At 48.9% G+C, this 23236-nt stretch overlaps 1 protein-coding gene and 2 long non-coding RNA genes across 4 annotated transcripts; all 3 read right to left on the reverse strand.

The window, feature by feature from the left end:
* Positions 1-798: 798 nt before the first annotated feature.
* LOC128854001 (uncharacterized) lies at positions 799-4730 on the reverse strand. 2 transcript variants are annotated; one of them, XR_008452872.1, is made up of 6 exons: positions 4683-4730; positions 4100-4132; positions 3886-3999; positions 3527-3609; positions 3327-3427; positions 799-3181 (listed from the first exon to the last, which is right to left on the reverse strand). It is a non-coding gene; the product is annotated as an uncharacterized LOC128854001 (long non-coding RNA). The 2 variants fall into 2 exon arrangements; XR_008452871.1 differs by lacking the exon at positions 4683-4730 and having other exon boundaries at positions 800-831; positions 916-3181; positions 3886-4262.
* Positions 4731-7024: 2294 nt separating this feature from the next.
* Positions 7025-13952, reverse strand: LOC128853979 (uncharacterized). Its single transcript, XR_008452849.1, has 3 exons — positions 12112-13952; positions 11390-11492; positions 7025-7137 (listed from the first exon to the last, which is right to left on the reverse strand). It is a non-coding gene; the product is annotated as an uncharacterized LOC128853979 (long non-coding RNA).
* Positions 13953-17911: 3959 nt separating this feature from the next.
* Positions 17912-22382, reverse strand: MRPL38 (mitochondrial ribosomal protein L38). Its single transcript, XM_054083682.1, has 9 exons — positions 22224-22382; positions 21872-22051; positions 21223-21351; positions 20935-21143; positions 20562-20634; positions 19962-20007; positions 19408-19566; positions 18877-19013; positions 17912-18542 (listed from the first exon to the last, which is right to left on the reverse strand). The coding sequence occupies exons 1-9, from the start codon at positions 22330-22332 to the stop codon at positions 18406-18408; spliced, it is 1179 nt and encodes a 392-aa protein (XP_053939657.1). The 5' UTR covers positions 22333-22382; the 3' UTR covers positions 17912-18405.
* Between the last annotated feature and the right edge of the window lie 854 nt (positions 22383-23236).

Here is a 23236-nt window from a genome sequence, read left to right on the forward strand (position 1 = left end):
TCATTGAGGATGCTGACATGTCCTGCAATGTCTATGCAATAGACAACCGACCAGAAATTTCCAAAACAAAAGACCAATCCAAGCTTTAAGATGGCAATGCAAGAAGAGCCATGCCCACTTGGCATCTTACCAAGAACAGACATTCAAGACTCTAGAGATGATGCCCAAGGCACATACCACGTGCCTTAAGCACCAAGATGACATCAAGGCCTGTGGAAAACTTCATACATGGCAGACAGGCTACATAGACTAAACAACAACACAGATACGGGCTAGAACTACCCTGTCTGGTGCATGCTAGCTCTGAGCTGAGAATTGAATCCCTCCCTATACCTGCACAAAGGTTACTCTTCCAGCACAGCCCTCTACCATATGCTAAATCCCCTCCCTGCCGCTCTCAACATTCTGCCTTCTTCCCAACCCCAAACTGCAGCCCCCTCAACTTAACTTTCAGAGGACCAAAGACCTGAAGCCATCCCTGGCAGAAAAAGCTCAAACCGCATCAGCTAAGTGGGACAACCCTGCACGGCTAGGTTCCTCTTGATTATCATCTGCAAGAAAACCAAACAGAAAACAGCACCGATAGTCAGCATCGCACTGCTCAGTGCTAATACTTGTACTACACCCACAGCTAAATTGCCAAGACATTCTGCTCACCTGTTCTGTCCCAATTCAAACATCCAACGCTGCAGCCATCATCACGTGGGGCACCTAAGATAGGCAGACAAAAATTACTGTTGTGCTTCTGAGAGATCAGTCCCATGCTCCTTCTCCCCACTACCCGGCTCACCTCAACTGCTCTTCCCATCGCAAAGGTGGCCTGCACAGCGCCTGCAAAATCAAAGATAAATGCTCAATGGAGTTGCTGTGTACTACATTGATCTTAGACACCAATTTGGACAACCACCCCCTCACCTCTCAAACCATTTTTCAGCATGAAGCTTAACTCCTCTGAGGCTGTATGTGGCACCTGCAAAAGAAGACAGGTACTTAAGATACTAACACAAAGCAGAGGCTGCCCCCAGCAATACCCATCTCCTGCTATGTTTCCTTGACCGCTCTCCTGCCCAGCATCCATCATCTCAGGCTGCCATGGTGAGGCTTAGTCTCCACCTGTAATATACAGACAGCAAGGGATGCTTTTAAGATCACAAACTGAAAATGTAGATTAGCTATTTATATTGCCACCAGCCACAACTTCCCAATGACACCACAGCTGACTCACCTCCCTGTGGCACTCCACCTGCAACTCCATCAGCAGCTTTTGGTACACCAGTTGTCCCTCTGCATCTGAAAAACACAATATCAAAGTAGTCACTCAGACATTCAGTGACACCTTAACGGTTCCAGACCTCTCACTTCCATTTAGCAATACCATCTCTACTGCACACTACAGCCAAGCACAAGTCAACAACCAAACCCAAACATTACGTCCCAATCCCTTTGAATTTAAACTGCTCCGTTACCACTCCACTGGATTCTCCCGCACACTTTTGGTCATCTCCTCTGTGGCTGCACAGCCAAGCAGAAACTGCTCTCCTCACCCACTGCACCTAGGGCTACTTCTTCTGCAACGTATGGTATGCCCCTAAACTGAAAGGTTTAGGCATATCAGCATATTAACCACAGAATCTTGCCCTTCTACCTCTACTCGCTCTTACCACCTCCATGCATCGGGCAGAGCAGCTCCAGCCAGACACGAAACACAGAACAATACTGCACACAAGACCGATGTCATGAACCAGGGACAAAAGAACTCGCTGTATGAAGAATGATTCCTGGATCAGACATGCCATTGGACAAGATGTTGTACAGGACTACAAAGAAGAATCTATGGCAGCCCTGGAAAAGTGAAGGACCGTGGCTGATTACAAAGAGATACAGCCGCAACTGGGAGAATGAAGGAGCAAGAAGCCCCATTTAAAGACCTAAAGATGCAGAGGATGCATGGAACAAGTCCCAGAACAGGGATCCAAGAAAATGCGTGACTAACAATCGTGGACGCCGACGCAGGCTGCAAGGCCGCAGCAAAAGAGACAACTGAACAGAAGCGTCCAAAACAAGACCGATCCACGCTTTAGGGTCGCGATGCAAGAGTAGCGGTGCCCAATCGAGACCGCATTGATGAGTACAAGCATTTGGGATCCTAGACATGGTGCCCAAGGCATGTCCAGCATGCCTTGAGGGCAAAGAAGACATCAAGACCTGCAGAAAACTGAAGACATGCCACACAGACTACAGAACCTAGATGACAGACACGGGCAGGAAGCCCCGTTGAAAGACCTAGAGGTGCAGAGGATGCACGGAACAAGTCCGAGAACAGGGATCCAAGAAAACAGATGACTAACGAACGTGGATGCCGACACATGCTGCAAGGCTGCAGCACAAGAGACATCTGACTGCAAACTTCCAAAACGCAAGACCGATCCACGCTTTAGGATTGCAATGCAAGAAGAGCAGTGCCCGATCGACACTACATTGAGTACAAGCATTCGGAACCCTAGACATGGTGCCCAAGGCACGTCCAGCATGCCTTGAGTGCAAAGAGGACATCAAGACCTGCAGAAAAATTAAGATGTGGCACACAGACTGCAGAAACTAGACGACAACGGACACAGGCTAGAACTGCCCTGCCCATGCTAGTTTTGGGCTGAGAAGCAGGCCCCTCTGCCTTTGCCTGCCCAAATAGGACTCTCCCTGCACAGCCCTCTCCCCTATGTTACCTTTAAAATCCCTCCCTGCCATCCCCAACCTTCTCCCCTCTTCCCAGATCCACCTCAGCCTTGGTCCCTCAACTTAACTTTCAGAAGGCCAAGAGTTATCCTCAGTAGAAAAAAAACCCCTCCAACAGCATCAGCTATGAGGGATGATCCTGCAGTCACCAGGTTCCTCTTTGCCATCTGCAAGAAAATGAAATGGAAGACAAACAGTGCCAACAGTTGGTATTGCACTGTTCAATGTCAGTGTCCTGCACGACAACTTGCTCTGCCTAACTGCCACATTGTTCGCTCATTTGCTATTTGCCATTTCTAGTGTCAGATGCTGTGGCCGTTATTACCTGGGACAAGTAACTCCAGAGAATTACTGTTGTTCTTGTAAGAAGTCTGTCTTGTGCTTCTTCTCTGTACTACTCCGCTCATCTGAAATGCTCTTCCCATTCCCAAGGTGGCCCACACAGCACCTGCAAAACCAAGGGTAAATACTTAACCAAGTTGCCAAATAATACTTCGCTCTTTGAGACATATCTAACTTCCTCCTCACCATCAATGATGACAATAAGCCGGACTACCTCACTGGTGCTACAGAATTCCATGCAGTCTGCTTACCTCTCCTCTTCACCACTCCCATTGTAGGAATGCAGTAGTGGCGATACCCAGGACAACAGAAAGATGAGCCACAGGGATCCAGATGTTCGCAGATTACCTAACTTTAGTCACAGGAATGAACAAAAAAACTTGCAAAAATATTCTAATTGAAAACCAGTAAAGATGACAGGCACAGAAGACAAAAAACACAGGACACTCACCATGCAGCAATGGAGACTGGAATTACAGAGACCATCAGCCAATGGAAAAAACTCACAATGGTGGGATTCGACTACTCAAAGACCTAAATTGGAAACTCAATGACCATAAAAACCACAACTGATAACAAGGATGAGGTAACAACTACTGTAAATGATACTAGAGCAAACCTCATTGGTAAGTTAAGGAAAAATCCAAGACTCTGGTAGTAAGGGAGGCTTGCGTGCCCACAGACTAGATGAAGAAGAGTTGCTCTGCTTCTAACTGTCACAAGCCAAGATAACATCCATCCTCTTCCCTGACAAACGCAAAGGAAAGTAGGGACAGAATCCTGCATTGCAGAAAAGCACTGAGTCCATACCTTTAAGTAGTGAGGTCTCTGACATTCAGATGGATGGAGACAGGATGCATCCAAAGAAGTCAGTGGGGGAACAAGGGAAGTAGAAGGCACAAGGGAAGGAGAGATCTCAGAGCCCTAGAGATTACGTTTTGAGTGTAGTTGATGCTTTTCAAGATCAAACTCATCTGATATTCAAACCAGATGATTGCTGCACAAAGGTCAAGATGATCCATACCTTGTGTCTCAACTTCATCGTATCACCCATCAGCTGCAGAGAGAGCAAACGTGGATGGCCCTCACGTATGACTGCCAAACTAAACTGAGAAAGATCAATAAACCCATCTCACTTCCCTTCACCATCCCCCAAACCATTAAAGTCCTTCTCCACTCCTGAATGGCCAAAGAAAGAACTCTGCTCCTTCCTAACAGCACCTACCCTCTTTTTGAGCCCTCTGACTCTTCACTGTTGCTGTGCTTCTGAACTCTTCCCTATGTTCTGCTGGCCACTCCTATCTTCTGCCAGCCCATGGATTCAAAATCTCACTCTAGCCTTGCAAACTGAATTCTAGATTATTATAACCTACAAGGTGCCCGTTACAAACTGCAAAAGCTCTAGAGCCAAAGCATCATCCCACATGGAATGAAGAACAGCAACAAGTTGTCCCATAACCAGAAATTCTAGGCAAATGCAAAGCCCACAGAATGAAATAAAAAGAAAGCAAACTATTGAAACATCTCGCCCCCTCCAACACTCAGTAAAAAATTACAGACCTTAAAAGAAAAGCACTCACCTCTACAAACAAAACAAATGTACTTACAGCTGTGCATGCTGCTTAGCCTACACTGGTCCCAAGCTCTTATCTCAAGCAGCAGCCTCTGCTTCTCTAAAAATGACACAAAAAAAAACACAAAAAAAAAAAAACAAAACACCCAAAAAACCAACCAAAAAAATCTTACCAAAAAAGCTTAACCTACCCCAAAGCTGCAATGAGTTGAAAGAGTAGCAGAGCACTGATCTTAAGGAAGACCAGAAGCTGAATGACTCCCTAGTGGAAGGCCTGTGGCTTATATACCCCTGAGGCCTCCATACCCCCCACCTGGGAATAGGGTGTGGCAAACCCCTCAAAGGCATAAATAGAGCCTGGGGAGCAGCTGTGTTTTATTAACTTTGCTTTACATTCACAGCAAGAAAAGCACTGAATGCAAAAAAGGAACTTTACTGGAAATAAGGGTATTTGCTGTTTTACTTGCTCTTTCACATTTCCCCTCCCCCTCTCCCAGCTTCCCTGTACCTCTCTTCTTTTATTTTTCTCTTCTGTTTTCTCTCCCTTTTCAGTTTTCTGTCTCTGTCCTGTGGCCATAGTTCTTTTTTCCTTTTCCATCTTTGTCCCAATCTATAGCCTTCTCTTTTTCCCCACAATTTCACAGGCCTTATCCCTGGAGTACTTTCTTTTTCTGTGCCTGCAAGTGCCTTCCTTTCTCTCTTTCCATCCTTCTCTTTTTCTCCCTATCCCTTTGTATTCCTCACTATTGCTAATCTAGTTTTTTCTTTCATTCTGTGTCTTGACAGTCCCTTTTCCTGCTCCTCTTTCTATTTCTGATTTTTTTTTGCTAATCACTATGCTTTTTTATAATCCTTTGTCTGCAGGGCTTCTAATTTCTCTCTTTTTCTTTAATACAGTCCCTTGTGGTTCTCAAACAAGTCAGCTCTACTTTATGTATCCATGTGGCTTTATAAGATTCTTTTGCTCAAATTTTCTTCTAAGCTTCTGCTCAGAAAAATATTGGTGAAAAGATCTCTATGTTCATATCTTTGGGAGGTCTAAAGTGACAGAGCTTTAGTGTATTTTCTTCTCCTCTCTCCCTCCCTGCCTCGGTGCTCTGTGACTTAGAGGCACAGGCCCCTAGCTGACTTGCTTTTTGTACGTGCCTGGGATTCACATATCGCTGCAATTGAAGCCTGACTAACGATGTTGCAGCAGTGACTGTATTGAGTTAGTTCTGTGAGAGGATGCAACTCAGCTGATAAAAGCAAAGACTGTGTCTGTACTTGATGTAAATACAGGGGTTTCACAGCCTTTCTTCTTATGTCTGGGGTCTGCTTTCATTTTTATCTTGTCTATGATGGCTTTATTGTACTTGTCAGCCTGGACATTTTAGCCTGATGACTACACAAAAGACATGGCTGTATGCAATGGTAAGACTGGTGGAAAAAGGGCAAGAAGAGGATCAATAACAAACAGTTGCGAATACCCTTTAGAGTTTGCTACTTCTTCAGTTCCTGAGAAACAGGACGGTCTCTGCGACTTTGCTACTGTATGAGAGGACGACTAGGGCTGCAGTAGCGCGTTTCGGTCACCTAGTGGCAGCAGAGAGACACATTAATGGATGAGGGCTGCAGAACCACTTTTCTGTCACTCGGTGGCAGCAGAGAACCACGTTAATTTCACTCGGGCACAACACGCAGAAACAAACTTCACAACTCAGGAGAGTGATAAGGCAGGTATGTTTTATTTATAGGAGAGATTTTCTCCTTCTAGCTTGCACACTGTATTGTCTAACAAGCAGCTGCTTACAGTGTAAAAAGATACATATTCATTAACGTGTGCTAGGCTGCTACAATAAGTTCACTAAAAAGGCATTACTATTACAATTATTTCCATTATTCCATTATCATAAACCCACTCTTGGCCTTAGCTGAATTGGCTGTGTTTAAAACCACAGAAACGGTTAGCCTTGGACAGTCTCTTTTCTCACTGAAGCAGAGCTACACAGCTTCGGCCTGAGCTCCAAGTGTTCCTGATAACGTGCCCTTGTTTTGAAAAAACGCCTTCAATTCTTCTTACTGAATACCTGTGTTGGTTAACTCTCATTCCTTGTTTTAGGCTGCTGTATTGCTTTTCGGTCACCCGGTGTCAGGGAAGAGCCGGGTTTGATGACTCGGGCCGCAGTACCGCGTTTTAGTCACCCGATGTCAGCAGCGAACCGGGTTAATCGACTTTGCCTGCAGAACTGCCCTTCGGTCACCCGGTGGCAGCAGAGAGCCGTGTTCGACGACTTAGGCTACGGTAGCGCTTTTCTGTCACGCAGAAGGAGCAGAGAGCCGGGATAATAAAAGGAAGCTGCTGTCGGCCGCAAACAAGAGCGTTTTCCTGCTTTGCTCATTTTTCCTTCTCTGTCCTTCCAATTCCCTTATCCTAGGCTGTGACCCATCCAAATAAAGATGAGAAGAGAATCTCCCACAAATTAGTGTCAAAAGTTTTCACTTGTGCCCTTGAACGGAAACCACAAGGAAATTCAGGACTTGCAAGACCATAAGCAGAATCACTGGACTAAGTTTTATAAACAACCAGCGAGAATACTATTTATTTTAGTATTTATTCTGTTATTTGTACATGATTAAGAGTTATTTGAACTAAATGGTATCTCACCAAATATAAATGCTTTACACTAAGATGTTCTCAATCATGTTCGTGTGAAAGTTTGGCACGGCAAAGCAGCCCAGGCACCCTTTTAGTGTTAAAATACATTATTTCTATCAATGTTTACAGAAGGGTGAAGCAAGAGGAACAATTATTTCTGACTGTACCCCTCAAAATGCTTCTACAGACAGACAGTGCTGCAGTGAACACATGTGCTCTGGGCTTGTTGAAGGAGTCACAGGGCTTGTGTGGCGATCTCCCTACCTACTTTTTTTGTCTCTCTGTTCCCATTTTGGGGACCACTGTGCTTATTTTAGGGTGTCTGCTCATTTGCGGGGGCTCTGGTCCCATTTTCAGGGTCCTGAGGCTTCTATTGGGGTGTCTGAGCCCATTTTTTGAGCCTCTGCCCACTTGGGGGACTTGGTTTTTTTGGGTCTCTGAGCCCATTTTGGGGGCCTTAGGCTTGGGGCTCTTGGCTTGATATTGGCATCTCTGTGCCCATTGTTGTTGTCTCTGGGCTTGTTTTGTGTGTGTCTGTGCTCTTTCTTTGTGTCTCTGCTCCTATTTTTGTGCTCTCTGTGCATGCACCATGCACCACCCCGGGTTCTCTATTAATCATAGGATCTCACTGTTATTCTTCTCTTCACTAGCATAGCTATGCTTCAGGCAGAGCATCTCCAACCAGACAAACATCCACATATGTGCCTGGCTGAGTAAAGAGCTCTGGCTGGAAATCAGGAAAAAGAGGAAAATATACAAACTCTGACAGAAGGGGCGGGTGACTTGCGAGGACTACAAAGATGAAGTAAGATGGTGTAGACAAAAGAATCAGAAAGGCTAAAGACCAATTATAGCTTAGATTGGCCAATTCTGTGAAAATAATAAGAAATCTTTCTGAAAAGGCATCAATAACAAAAGAAAGACCAAGGAGAACTTCCATCCTTTACTGGATGCAGGGGGAACAACAGTGATGAAGGATGAAGATAAGAGGCTTAGGGCTGCCTTTGCCTCAGTCTTTAATCATAATGTGAGATGGTCCCTGGATACTCCACCTCCTGAGTCAATAGGGGTTCACGAAAGGCAGGTCTTGCCAAACTAACCTGATTGCCTTCTATGACAAAGTCACTCAAGTACTGGATGAGGGAAAGGCTGTGGATATAGTCTTCGAGGACTTCAGTAAAGCCTTTGACAGGGTTTCTCACATTCTCCTTCAGAAACTGTCAGCCTCTGGACTGGACAGGGGCACCCTATCTTGAGTTGAAAACTGATTGGATGGCCGGGCCCAGAGAGTGGTGGTAAATGGACTTAACTCCAGCTGGAGGCCAGTTACAAGTTGGTTTCCCCAGGGCTCAGTACCGGGTCCAGCCCTGTTCAATGTCTTTATCAATGAACCTGGATGAAGGCATTGAGTGGAGTCTTAGGAAGTTTGCAGATGACAACTAAGCTGGGTAGAAGCGTGAATCTGATGGAGGGTAGGGAGGCTCTGCAAAAGGACCTGAACAGGCTGGAGCGATGGGCTGAGACCAATAGCATGAGGTTCAACAAGGCCAAATGCTGGGCTCTGCACTTGGGGCATAACAACCCTATGCAGGGCTACAGACTCGGAGAAGTCTGGCTTAAAAGCTGCCTAGAGGAGAAAGATCTGGGGTGTTGGTTGACAGCCGACTGAACATGAGCCAGCAATGGCATCTTGGCTTGTATCAGAAACAGCATGACCAGCAGGTCCAAGAAGGTTATTCCCTCTCTGTACTCGGCCCTAGTGAGACCACACCTTCACTACTGTGTTCAGTTCTGGGCCCCTCACCACAAGAAGGATGTTGAGGCTCTGGAGCATGTCCAGAGAAGAGCAATGAAGCTGGTGAGGGGGCTGGAAAACAAATCTTACAAGGAGCAGCTGAGAGAGCTGGGGTTGTTTAGCCTGGAGGAGGCTGAGGGGAGACTTTATAGCTCTCCACAACTACCTGAAAGGAGGTTGTGGAGAGGAGGGAGCTGGCCTTTTCTCCCAGGTGACAGGGGACAGGACAAGGGGGAATGGCCTCAAGCTCCACATCAGGGGAGGTTCAGGCTGGACATCAGGAAAAAAATTTTCGGGGAAAGGGTCATTGGGAACTGCAACAGGCTGCCCAGGGAGGTGGTTGAGTCACCTTTCCAGGAGGTATTTAAGGGACGGGTGGATGAATTGCTGAGAGGCATGGTGTAGGGAGTGTTAGGAATTGGTGGACTCTATAATCTAGTGGGTCCCTTCCAACCTAGTGATTCTATGAGGCTGTACACAGGGAGGAAGAACAAAACAAGGCTCCCTTGCTCCAAGAGGGAAGGGCCAGAGCCCTGCTTAGGCAAATCAGGTATTCTTGTCTATGGGGCCAGAGGGGATTCATCCGATGGTATTGAGAGCTGACAGACATGCTTGCCAAACCTCTAAGACCCCAGCCCACGACCATCAGGAGGCACTACGCAGGTGCAAGACTGAAGTGAACTTGCCACAACTAATTATAATATGAAGTGGGGAAAGGTTACGAATATGTAGTAGGCGCTTATACCTATGCATGTCTTTACACTATAGGTAGCTGCTTGTTAAGCTATACGGTGTGCAAGCTAGGAGGAGAACCCCCTTGCACCCCAGAGCTGGAAATAAACATACCTGCTTTATAACTCATTTTGGGTTGTAGGGTTTGAGTCCGCTGACTGGTGAAGTTCCATTGGCCTGGAAGCTGGCAGATATTGCACCCATTTACATGAAGAGCTGGAGAGAGGATCTAGGAAACTACAGACCTGTCAGTCTGACCTCAGTGCGAGGGAATGTCATGGAGCAGGTTATCTTGGATACCATCTAACAGCACGTACAGAACAACTGGGTGACCAGGCTCACTCAGCGTGGGCTTATGAATAGCAGGTCCTGCCAAACTATACGTGATTACCTTCTATGATGAGGTGACCTGCTTGATGGATGAGGGAAAAACTGTGGATACGGTGTACCTGACCTTTATCGAAGCCTTTGACACAATATCTTACAATATTCTCCTTGAGAAACTGGCTACCACTGGCCTGGAGCAGCACACCCTCTGCTGGGTTAAAAACTGGCTTGATAGCTCGGCCCAAAGAATGGCAGTAAATGGGCTTGAAGCCAGTGGGAGGCTGGTAACAAGTGGTGTTTCCCCAGGGCTCGGTGCTGAGCCCAGGGCAGTTCAATATCTTTATCAACAACTTGGATGGTGAGGTTGAACTATTGGAGGGTAGGGAGGCTATACAGTGGGATCTTAACAAGCTGGATTAAGGGGCTGAGGCCAATGGGATGAGTGCAAGCATTTGGAACCGTAGAAATAGCACCCAAGGCACGTGCTTTGTGTCTTGAGCACAAAGAGGACGCACAGAACTGCAGAAGATTTAGAACACAGCACATGGACTAGATAAGCTACAGAACAATACAGACAGAGGCTGGAACTGCCCTGCCTGGCATAGGCTAGTGTTTGGCTGAAAAGTAACCCTCACCCACCTTTACCTGCCCAAAGGAGACTATTCCTGCACATCCATGGACCACCAACTTAGCTTTCAGAGCAGCAAGAGTCTGAAGCTGCCCTTCACAAGAAAAACCTCAAACCGCATTGTTTTTCAGAATCAAACCCTATAACCCAAAGTGAGTCATAAAGCAGGTATGTTTATTTCCAGCGCTGGGGTGCAAGGAGATTCTCCTCCTAGTTTGCACACCATATAACTTTACAAGCAGTTACTTATACTGTCAAGATATGCATAGGTATAAGCACCTACTACCTATTCATAACCTTTCCCTGCTTTGTATTATAATCTGTGCTGGAAAGTTAGCTCCAGTCTTCAATCTGTGTAGTGCCTCCTGGTCGTCATGGGCCGGGGTCTTAGGGATGAAGAAAGAGATCTTCCTCAGGAGGAATTTTTTCTCCTTGAAACAAACAGCAAAGGACGGGTGTCCCTTTACAGACACTAAGGCAGCTGAACAATAACTGCTGCCTCACATAACTCAACGTTGCTCTCCTCATTCAAGTCAGCTCCACTGCCACTATTCTGCTTTGCTAATTGCTCAGTACTTGCAAAGTGAAAACACAAAACCAAACCATTATCTAGTCACATACCCATGGCTCACATTTTCCAAACTACACCACAGCCAACTCGCCGCCCTATGCCACTCTATCCACAACTGTCAGTGGCCTTTGGGCACAGGTCATCCCTCTGCGTCTGAAAGACAAAATATCAGAAGAGTCACCACGACAATCAGTGATGCCTTAACAGTTGCAGATCACATGCTTGCTTTTAGCGATACCATCTCCACTGCACACTACAGCCAAGAAGAACAAATCCACAACAAAACCCAATGTTAAACCTCAGCCTTGGAATCTGAACTGCTTCGCTACTGCTCGACTGGCTTCTGCCGCACAGTTTTGGTCATCCCCTCTGTGGCTACATAGCCACACAGACTGCTTTCCTCAGTCATTGCTTTAGGATTGCGATGTGAGAAAAGCAGTACCCGATCGACACTGCAGTAATGAGTACAAGCATTCGTGACCCTAGACGTGGTGCCCAAGGTACGTCCAGCATGCCTAGAGTGCAAAGAGGACATCAAGACCCGCAGAAAACTTCAGATGTGGCACACAGACTACAGAAACTAGACGACGACAGACATGGACTGGAACTGCCCTGCCCATGCTAGTTTTGGGCAGAGAGGTAGGCCCCTCTGACTTTGGCTGCCCAAACGCGACTCTCCCTGCACGGCCCTCTCCCCTATGTTTCCTTTAAAACCCCTCCCTGCCATTCCCAACCTTCTCCCCACTGCCACACCCCACCCCAGCCCTGGTACCTCAACTGGCCAGGAGTCATTCTCAGCAGAAAAAACTGCAATAGCATCAGCTACGTGGAATGATCCTACAGTCAACAGATTCCTCTTTCCCATCTGCAAGAAAACCAAATGGAGAACTAAAACTGTGCCGACAGTCAGCATTGCACTAGTCTGTGTCAGTGTCTCACAGAACAACTTGCTCTGCCTAACTGCCATGTTGTTCACTCACTTGCTCCGCACTGTTTCTAATGTCAGATGCTGCAGCTGTTGTCATCTAGGACAACTAAGATAACAAGAGAAACTTACTGTTGCGAGAAGTCTGTCCTGTGCTCCTTCTCCCTACTACCCAGCTTGTCTCAAATGCTCTTCCTGTTCCTAAGGAGGCTTGCACTGTACTTCAAAACCAAAGGTAAATACTTCACAGAGTTGCCGTATAATGCTCCTTCCTCCTCATTTGCCCCACAATGATGAGAATAAGCCTGAATAGCTTACTGGTGCCACAGAATTCTATGGGATCTACTTCCCTCTCCTCCCCACCGCTCCCATCATAGGGCCACAGTGGTGATACCCAGGACAAAAGAAAGGTGAGGCATAGGAATCCAGATGTTAGGAAGTTACCCAACTTCAGTCACAGGACTGAAGAAAAAAAACTTGCAGAAGTATTCTAGTTGAAAACTAGTAAAGATGATAGACACAGAAGGCATAAAAACACAGGACACTCACCATGCAGCCATGGAGACAGCCCAAAGGATGAAGCACAGACGAGAAGCCAAACATAACAGTGGAGAGAGGCACTCGAGGCCAATTCCCAAAGGAATTAGCAGTCAGCCAATGGAAAAACTCAAAATGGTGGGGGTTTGACTACTGAAAGACCTAAATTGGAAACTCAGTGACTAAAAAAACCACAATGGATAACAAGGAGGGGGTAGTAACTGCTGTGACCGATACTATAGCAAACCTCACTGGTAAGTTAAGGTAAAAGCCAAAACTCTGCCAATAAGGGAGGCTCGCGTGCCCACAGACCAGCTGAAGAAGAGTTGCTCAGGTACTGTTACAAGCCAAAATAATATCCATTCTCTTCCCTGAGAAATGGAAAGGAAAGTAGGGGCAGAATCCTGCACTGCAGATAAGCATTAAGTCCATACCTTTAAGTAGTGAGGTCTCTGACATTCAGATGGATGCCAAGAAGTCAGTTAGGGAACACAGTAAGTAGAAGGCACAAGGGAGTAGAGATCTCAGAGCCCTGAAGATTACATTTTTTTTTTTAGTGTAGCTGATACTTTTCAGGATCAGACTGATCTGATGTTCAAACCAGACAATTGCTGCACAAACGTCCAGATGATCCACATATTGTGTATCAACTTCATTGTATATCCCACCATCTGCAGAGAGACTAGAACAGGGCAAACCTGAATAGCACTCACATCTGACTGCAAAGTCAATCCAAGAAAAATTGATGAATCCATCTCCCTTCCCCTAAGCATCCCTCAGTCCCAAACCATTAAAAATATTCCCCAATCCTGAACCATCAGAGAAGGGAACCTCCTCCTTCCTAACAGCACTTGCCCTATATTTGAACTCCCTGACCCTTCTGTGTTGCTGTCCTTCCCTGTGTTCTACTGTCCACTTCTGTCTTCTGCCATCCCACAGACTCAAATTCCCACTGTAGACTGGCAAACTGAATTCCAGATCATTATAACCTACTAAGTGCCTGTTACAAACTGCAAAGGCTATAGCACCAACGCAGCATGTCACATGGAAAGAGGAACAGCAACAAGTCATCTAGTAATCAGAAATTCTAAGCAGGAGTAAAGCATCTGGAATTAAAAAAAAAGAAAAAACAAACCACAACACCCAAACTATTAAAGCATCTTGTCATCTCCAACACCCAAAAAAAAAAAAAAAAAAACCCAAAAAACTACTGACTTAAAACCAAACACACCCTCATACACAAAAAAACCCACTCACATCTGTATATGCTGCTTAGCCTGGACTCCTTTCAAAGCTCTTACTGCCAACGTATGCTTCTACTTCTCTAAAAGCCTCCCCCACAAAAAAAAAAAAAAAAAAAAAAATTACTCAAGTAGCTTAGCATGCTCAGAAGAAGCAAAGACTTGAAAGAACAGCAGAACACTGACCTCAAAGAAGATCAGAAGCTGAATGACCTCCAGAGAGAAGGCCTGTAGCTCATATACCCCTGGGCCTCCCCACCCACCACCTGGGAATAGGGTGGGGTGAACCCCCCTCAAAGATATAAATAGGGCCTGGGGAGCAGCTGTGTTTTATTAACTCTGCCTTACATTCAGAGCAAGAAAAATACTGAATGCACACAAGGATCCTTACCAGAAATAATGTGTATGTGCTCTTTCACTACAATATTGTGCCAGTGATGTGACTAGGTATTGAACATATTAGGGTTGGATTTTTAGTTCCTTTTATTTACCATGCTGTTATACTATTTTTTCTCTAGTTTCCCTGTACCCCTCTTCTTTTTTTTTCTGTTCTATTTTCTCTCTGTTTTCTTTCAAGCCTTCTGTCTCTGTCCTGCACTCATAGTTCCTTTTTCTTTTTCCATCTTTGTCCTAATCTGCATCCTTCTCTTTTCCCCTACAATTTCACTGGCCTGATCCCTGGAGTTCTTTTTTCCTCTGTGTCTGCAAGTGCCTTGCCTTCCTCTCTCTCTTTCCATCCCTCTCTTTCACTCCCTATCTCTTTGTATTGTCTACTGTTGCTGTTCTAGTTTTTCTTTTTATTCTGTATCTTGATGGGCACCTTTCCTGCTCATCTTTCTATTTCTGATCTTTTGTGCTAATCTCTGCCCTTTTTTTAAATCCTCTGTCTGTCTGCATGGCTCTAATGCCTCTCTTTTCTAATCCAGTCCCCTGTGTTTTTCTAACAAGTCAGCTCTTCTTTATGTACACAGGTGGCTTATTCCTATGCTGAAATTTTCTTCTAAGCTTCTGCTCAGAGAAGTGTTGGTGAAAAGATCCATGTGCTGATATTGTCAGGATGTCTAAAGTGGCAGAGCTTCAGTGTATTTTCTTCCCCTCTCTCCCTCCCTGCCCCAGTGCTCTGTGGCTTAGAGGCACAGGCCCCTAGCTGACTCACTTTTCGCACGTGCCTGGGATTCACAGATCCCTGCAATCGGAGCCTGACTAATGATGTTGCAGCAGTGATCTTATTGAGTTAGCTCTGTGAGAGGATGCAACTCAGGTGATAAAAGCAGACTGTGTCTGTACTTGATGTGAATATAGGAGTTTCACAGCCTGTCCTCTTATGTCTGGGGTCTGCTTTCGTTTTTGGCTTCTCTAAACTAGTTTTATTGTACTTGTCAGCCTGAACATATTAGCCTGGACATAGTAACACAAAACACATGACTGTATGCAATGGTGAGACTGGTGGGAAAATGGCAAGAAGAGGTTCAGTAACAAAGAGTTGAAAATGCCCTTTGGAGTTTGCTACTTCTTCAGCTGCTGAGAAATAGGACAGTCTCTGTGACTTTGCTACTGCATGAGACACATCAAAGACGTTTAATCAATGTTAAATTCTATTTAAATGGTGTATGAGGATATGATTATGTAATGTATGTTATATGTAACTTAATGATATGCTTCTGAGAACTGTATCTAAGTAAATAAAATATTCACTGTACTCTGGACAAGTTTTAACAAGGATTATTGATACTTAGTGATAAATAATGTATATGTAATTAACTTATATAATTTAAATCAGGCCTGGCCGTGCTACTTATATAAAAGACTTTCATTAAACCACCAACACATTATATTTAAGTCACCCAGTGACAGCAGAGAGCTTGGCTCTCTCGCTCCACTGCGCATGCAGGGCCACGTTTCTGTCACCCGGCGGCAGCAGAGAGCCAGGTTAACCGATTCGGGCGGCAGTAGTGCCTTTCGGTCAACCGGTGGCAGCAGAGATTCAGACTGCAGAACCCCTTCTCTGTCACCCGGGGGCAGCAGAGAGCCGGACTGGACAACTCGGACTACAGTACCGCGTTTCGGTCACCCGGTGCCAGCAAGGAGCCGGGTTAATCGATTCGGGCGGCAGAACCACTCTTCGGTCACCCGGAGGCAGCAGAGAGCCACGTTAATCGAGTCGGGCTGCAGAACCGTGTTTCGGTCACCCGGTGGCAGCAGAGAGCCGTGTTTGATGACTCGGATTACAGAACTGCTCTTCTGTCACCCTGAGGCAGCAGAGCGCCGGGATAACGAGAGGAAGCGGCTGTCGGCCCCAGACAAGAGCACTTTCCTCCTTCGCCCTTTTTCCTCTCTTTAGGACCATTGAGGGAACTTCCTGGCACCCTCACCCCGGCCAGGGCTGGGTCCCCTAGCAAAGCCCAGCAGCGCCCCTGGCAGAGGCCTCAGCACAGCGCACGGGGGATTCAACAGCCCAGAAACTGGTAGAGAGGGGCATCCATGCCACTTCCCTCTGCAGTGCAAGGGCTGTGCCACATACCAGCAGCTGGCCAGGGCGTCATTCTGCCCTTGCATCTTTCCATTTTAAACTGCAGTTCCTGCTGTTTGCACATTAGTTGTGCATACCCACTGCTCCTTTTCCCACCAAGTTCCTTGCAGCACCCTCCCGCTCCAAAGCACAAAAAAGATGTCTTCTGGGCCATCCGCCCCAGCAAAGGTGGAGTCTTGTGCCCAGAGGTGATGGTGCTGCTCGTGCACCACATCCCTTCACTTCCATGAGAACAGCTCGAGCCTTCCAGTCCCAAGCCTTATCTCCTTCCCCTCGCAGAGGTCCTATCACCTGTGTGCATGCTCCCAGGCAGCTGAACAATGGCTGGACAGCCTCGCTTTGTGGGGTTCAGCAGCCTCCCTGCACACACCGCCTTGCCGTCACCCACAGAGGCAAGGGCAAGCAGGGACGAGGTCTGTGTTGTGCTGGAGCACTCATCAGCAGGCTGCTGGGACTAGAGCAGTTTCCCTGCCACAGGCAGGCTCAGAGCCATCCCCACTGGACGCGGGAGGTACCCTGGGATCTGTCACAATTCCTTGCATGTCCCAGCATAGCTCCAGACCCAAAACATTTCTCTGGATCTGATCTGCAAATTCTGATGAAATAGTCAAAGCTCAGAGGAGCATAATGCGAGCTGCGTGTCTGCCAGGAATCTCAGGGCGCCTCTGCTCCCACCGCTTACCTCACCAGCTCATCCACCCCCGCTGACACCCAGCCACAGAATCCTTTGGGGCAGAAGGAGACATCGGAACTCGGGCAGAGCTGGTAACAGCTCTGAGCAACGGCTGCCCCATTGCTCCAGCAAGCACTGCAGCTGTTTGTCAGAGCCTCTTACTTCCTGAGTAAGGGGGGAACCAGAGCTGGGAACAGGCTGCTGCATCAGGAGGAAAACACATTGGTATTTGGAGGTTAAACATGCGAACTGGGATGCAGAAGAGCCCTGCAGAGCAGAAAGCAGAGTCTCTCCACAGGAAGGGTGCAGAAGTGGCAGCGGCAGCAGTGCCAGGCCACTACTGCACACCTGCCCCAGCCCCAGCAGCTCTGCGGCTCTGCGTTTGCTGTACCTCTCTGTGCAAGAGACGCGTTGTCCACGGAGCGTGGGGAAGGAAACCGAGTGTCCCATGCGTGAGTAGTTGGGAGAATCCAGTTCCACAAACATGGACCTTGTGCATACTTACCTCCTGCATAGCTGCACTCTTTCTGTCCTACAACATCTACGAGGGGAAAGAGACCTCAGCCAGAGGAACAGCCACCCTCCTCTCTGCATCCTGCTGAGCTCCCCAGCTCTACACCAGCTGGCTGGGATGCTAAGGTCTTCCCAGGAAAGACAAGGCAGCACCGCCAGCATCGCTCATAGTGTGTTTAATCAGAGCCATCTCTTTAAGAGGACTGCACAAATGAAAGCTGACAGTCCTGAACAGTAGCGCTATAAGTGGAGGGAATCCAGGCTGCCTGGCTCCATTTGTTGCACAAACAGGTGAAAGGAGAACCTGTGATCCTTGCAGAGAAGCAAAGCTGGGCATCTCTGGGGACTCAACCCTGCCTCCCTTACTGGTCAGTTCTGTCACAGCAGCAGCAGCAAGATTTCATACTGCTTTCACCTGTGACCATCCTCTTCAAGGAGCCCTTTGCCCACAACACATCTGCCAGCACAGCAAACACCTGTCACTCCCACTGTGCAACTGCCAACACAGGGGAATTGGAGCCGAGGGGCTGACTTTGCCATCTCCTTACAGAGGCACAGGTGGCTCCTAGCTCCAGAGCTGCCTGAATGCAGGGAAGCCAGCAGCCCCATCCGCCTGGCCATCATCCCCTTGGGAGCGGGCCATGCCCCTAATAAATGCCGTAGGTGGGCTCCTCGCTGTCTCTGTATCTGTCCAGGTACCTCAGCGGCTGGTGGCGTGGGAACTTCAGCTGCGGAGGATGATAAACAGGTGGCCGCACGAATTCAAACACAGGCTCCCTCATATCTGCAAGGAGTGATACAGAGCGTTAGCAACACATCTCGGGTCCAAACGCCCAGCCCTCTCCTTCACCAGTGAGGACCCCCAAGCCACAGGTGGTCAAGCACGCCTGGCTGAAGGCTCTCTCTGTAACATTTTAAAAGGCTCATTCCAAATGGCCTTTTAGAGGTTGTTTCCTCAGACTGCTGTGAGTCTGGTGGACCATAGCTCACAAATTACCCGTGCTGTGCTGCAACAGATCCTAAACAAATACCAGGACTAGGCACGAGCCTCCAACCGCAGTTCGTTTCACTGTCCCTGCGCATTATGGGCCCGTCCAGCATCCCCGCACATTTCTTACTGAGCAGCTGATGGAAGACCCAGGTAACGGAGCTGTCCCACTGACACTGGAAAAACGCCAGCCCTGCTGGAGTCATTGCATCCTCGTGCTTTCTGTAGAAGTCAAACGTGCTAAAGGTTCGCATCTTGAGGCTGTGGCTGGAAATGGACGCAAACACGAGAGCTGAGGTGAACCTCTTGTCCTGCAGCACCCTGGTAGGCAACTATTTCCCACATCATCCCAGAGTCTATAGAACAGAGGTGGAAAAGGAAGTCCGCAAAAGAAAATCCCCCCAGCCCCTCCAGCTGTGTGCACATCTCTGCCTCAGGCAGGGCAAACCACTCTTTAACAGCCTGGTTTAAAGCAGCAAGACTTGGCAGCGCTTGCAGGGCTGGGATTGTGGCTTCAAGCAACACACGAACAAAAAGCGGTCCTGAACAACCTTGCAGATTAAAAGGAACTGCTGTCCTACAGCAGTGACAAGCCTGTCATAATAGGCAATAACAGCCAAGCCAAGCAAGTGTAAAACTGCCCAGAGGGAGCCTGAATTACCATGGCTTCGGCCGAAGATCCTTGCCGAAATCTATGAGGCGGTCTTGCTTGAAGAGGAGGAAGATGAAGCGATGGTAGCCAGTTCCCATGGCAGGGAAAGGGGGCAAGTAATGACAGATCTCCTTACCCGATGTGATGTCATTGCCTGGGACGTTCGTCCTGAACACAAAGAAGTTACTTCACTGTACATCCACCCATTCCCCTCCACCGGGGCCTGCAGGTTCACCTGGGATTGCAAATCCCTTTGTGCTACATTTTGACATTACGTTTTGACTTACGCCCTGTGTGACAAAGGGACAGACAGCAGGGCTGCTTTCCCTGGAAAAAAAACCCTATCCAGTGCTTTAATGCCAAGCAGCAGCAACATCTGGCACTGCCGCACCTTTAGTAGGACCCAGAACATGGGAGTAAAGCAGCTCACAGCAGAAGCACCAGAGAAAGCCACAGAACTGCCTTGGCCAACAACTTCCCAGCTCCGTTGGAGGAGCCTCTGCCCGCTCCTCCTGAGCTGAACCTGAGCTGAGCAGCACACAGCTCTGGCGCGCAGTACTCACACCAGCCAGTGCAGGTACTCCGAGTCCTTCTCTCTTAAATGTCCATCTGCAAATGCACACAACAGGGAAAGGTGACTCAGGGACAGCCTGGAGTTTGCATCAGCCCCAAAATGAGAAGGTCCAGACTCTGTTTGAATGGAGAGGGCAGCTCGAGACCTCCCAGCATTCCTTTCCTAGCAGAAAAGTAACTCAGTCTTTTAGGACTGAGATTAAAATGAGGAACAAAGAACTCCACAGATGTGACTCCAAGATTAAAAGGATTTCTTGATCAACTGCTTCCCTCTGCTGTGCTTTTCGTTTCTCAGGGCAAACAGTGTCTGCTAATCCATCTCCTAGGCAGACTACTGAGTTGAGAAATGCTTTAAAGATCAATAAAAGATGGGAGTCAGGGAATCACTTCCCCTACATGGTGGTGCAGGTCCTATTGTGTCACTGCCTCACCTCTCAACTGCTGGAGATCTGAAGAGGCTACAACCTCTCCTGCACATGCAACACACCTTATTAGGTTATGCTGTGCAGCCAGAAGATACAGGACCTAACCAAAGGCAGAGTGAAACAACCCTGTTTAAACAAGTTCTTTTTAAAGAACCCGCTACTCACCTGGATTTGTGAGCAACAAAGTCCAGAGGGAGCCTTTATCTGCCTCATATGACACCGCAGGGGGACTGGAAGCCTAAATAAGAAACACAAAGAGTTCTATTAAGACCAGGTCATGATTTGCAAGGCACGGCCACCACCACGTAATCCAGTTCCACCAGGTGAGCCCCCGTGGCATTAACAGCAGCCTGCCACGGACAACCATCCTGTGGCAAAGCTCGGGTCCTTAATGCGTTTTTTAAATGCACTTCCTTCATCACAGAGGAAACACCCTCCAAAAGAAATCCCCTAAAACACTCAATGCCCATCAGAAGCATCTGACAAAACCACGTAGGCTCCCCTGAGGTGGAGGTTGCTCCCAGCCTCACGCCCCCACCTCTGATGGAGTCACCACATTCCCATAGTAGACTGGCACGAAGTGCTCGTCTTCTTGGTTGTACTCCACCCTCAGGGAGACCCAGGGGGTGAACGTGGCACCCTTGAACAAGTCACGGAATATCCCGCAGTGCTCTGCCACGCGCTGTTTGTGGAAGGGGCCACTGGTCTTCTCCCACTCCGCTCTGACTTCGTCGAGGGGGATCAGCACTGCAGGGAGAGAGAAACGCTGCAGGAGGTGACCGGGGCCCCAGTGGCCGGGGCAGGCACAGGGTGGTGGGGCACCAACCAGTCCGGAGCCGTGCTGCTCTTTCCATCTCCGCATCCTGGTGATTCTCCTGCAGGATCTTTTTCCTTTCCTTGACTTTCTTTGCCCGCAGCCTCTTCTCACGTGGCAGGCTGATGTCGGTCTTTGGCTCTTCAGAAAGCAGTGAAAAAATCATTTATGTGAAAAATTTGAGTAATCAAAACACCCAAACACAAAAATTCTGCAAAATGGTACAGAATGTGCAAGAGATGCAAACTATAAGATGTCAGAGATTTGATTCGCCCACCACTGCCGTGTGGTGGAAGTGCCCTGCACTTCCAGGCCCGGCTCCCACCTCCTCCCCCAAATCACAGTGCATCCAGACTCCCAGGTCTGGGAGCCGGTGAGTGATATGGTCGAACAGCTGCAGGTCTAACACTCTGTTTCCCACTCTGCTTTCTCCAACACTACTGAGGATCCATGGAACTACTTCTTTATGCTCTGCCATGGCTTTCGGCGGCTCGTGGCAGGCTTCCCTCCTTCCAGAAAAACATCATCCGCTTCCCTAGAGAGCGCTCTGTGAGCTTCTACATCGGAAATGGCCACGGCACCTCCTCAGCTCCTCAAAGCGTGGGGTTTGGGGCAGCCCCCCTGCAGCAGCTTCGCTGCTGTGAGAAGCAGAGGCGCGTACCTGCCGGGGGGCTGCAGTGCTGCCGGTATGTCCGCCACCAGCGCGGCTTTCTGCTTTCTTTCTCTGCCAGCTGGAAGTACCGACTGAAGCTCCGGTATTTTTCTAGCGTTTCCAACTTGCTGACGTCGATGTCCTCGTTGGGCATCGGCCCCAGCGGAGCTGCCCGCTTGCAGAGCGCGGCTGGGAGGGAGAGAACTCACGGTTTACACAGAGAGCAAGAAGCGGAGCCGAGGGGGCCCGGGCAGAGCGAGCGTCGGCGGGGATCGGGCAGAGCCGGGGACTGGGGAGTCCAGGCGGCCTCCCCCCATTAGGTTTCCCCTCCGCACCCAGAGGTCCCTGGGCCCTCCCTTACCGGCCGTGCCGAGCGCCCGTCCCGCCTGGGCCGCGCTCCGCGCCGCGCGCCGCAGCAGCAAGGGTGCCGCCATCTTGTGCGGAAAGAGGGGAAGGCCCCGCGCCCCCATGGCAACGGGGCTGCCCAGCACAGCCCCTGGCCATCGCGTAGGCAAAGGCCCCCCGTCCCAACGGGGCTGCCCCGCGCGGCGCCTGAATGGAACCGCAGCGCAGACTCTGGGCATCGCGCAAGGAAAGGCCCCGCGTCCCCAAGGCAATGGCGTTGCACCGCGCGGCGCCAGAATGGAACGACGCAAGCAGCCCCAGCCCCTGCAGCCCCGCAGCCCCGGGGACCGCGCACGAAACGCGGTTTTAAAGAGAAGGAGGGCGCCGCAGCTGAGAAATGGGGTTCTTTATTCTCTGCTTTCCTCCCCGACAGAGGCGCAGCGGCCCCCCCGCGAGGATGGGAGGGGATGATGGCTCCCAGCTCAGTCTGAGCGCGGGGCAGCGTGGTGAGACGCGTTCTTCAGGCTCTCCAGGAAGACCTGCTCGTCCTCGAGGAAGCTGTGGTCCTGAGAAGGGATTGATGGAAGGGAGGGGCACCACAGCAGCCACCACTGCTCTGGGCAACCTGGGCCAGGACCTCCCCACCTGCACAGGAAAACATTTCTGCCCAAGATCTCATCTCAACCTTCCTCTTTGAGGTTCAAACCATTTCTCCTTGTCCTGGCACAACAGGCCCTGGTAAAAACACCTGCCCCCATCCTTCCTCAAGGCTCCGAACTGATAGAGGGGCCACCCCAGGACTTCCTTCAGGCACCCCAAACCCAGCTCCAAAGAGCGCAGCCCCTGCGCCAGGTAGGGCAGCAGCTGCCCCTTCCAGCCCAACTGCAGAAAGCACAGGCTGGGTCCAGGAGCCTCCAGAAGCTGTGAATCACACCTCTGGCAATGGCCCGTAGCACAGCCTGGCGTGGATGGTCAAGGAATGACCCCGAATCAGGTAACATCACTCCAAAGGGGCGAGGTTTAGGAAAT

The sequence above is a fragment of the Cuculus canorus genome, chromosome 18, assembly GCF_017976375.1.
Source record: "Cuculus canorus isolate bCucCan1 chromosome 18, bCucCan1.pri, whole genome shotgun sequence".
Taxonomy (NCBI): domain Eukaryota; kingdom Metazoa; phylum Chordata; class Aves; order Cuculiformes; family Cuculidae; genus Cuculus; species Cuculus canorus.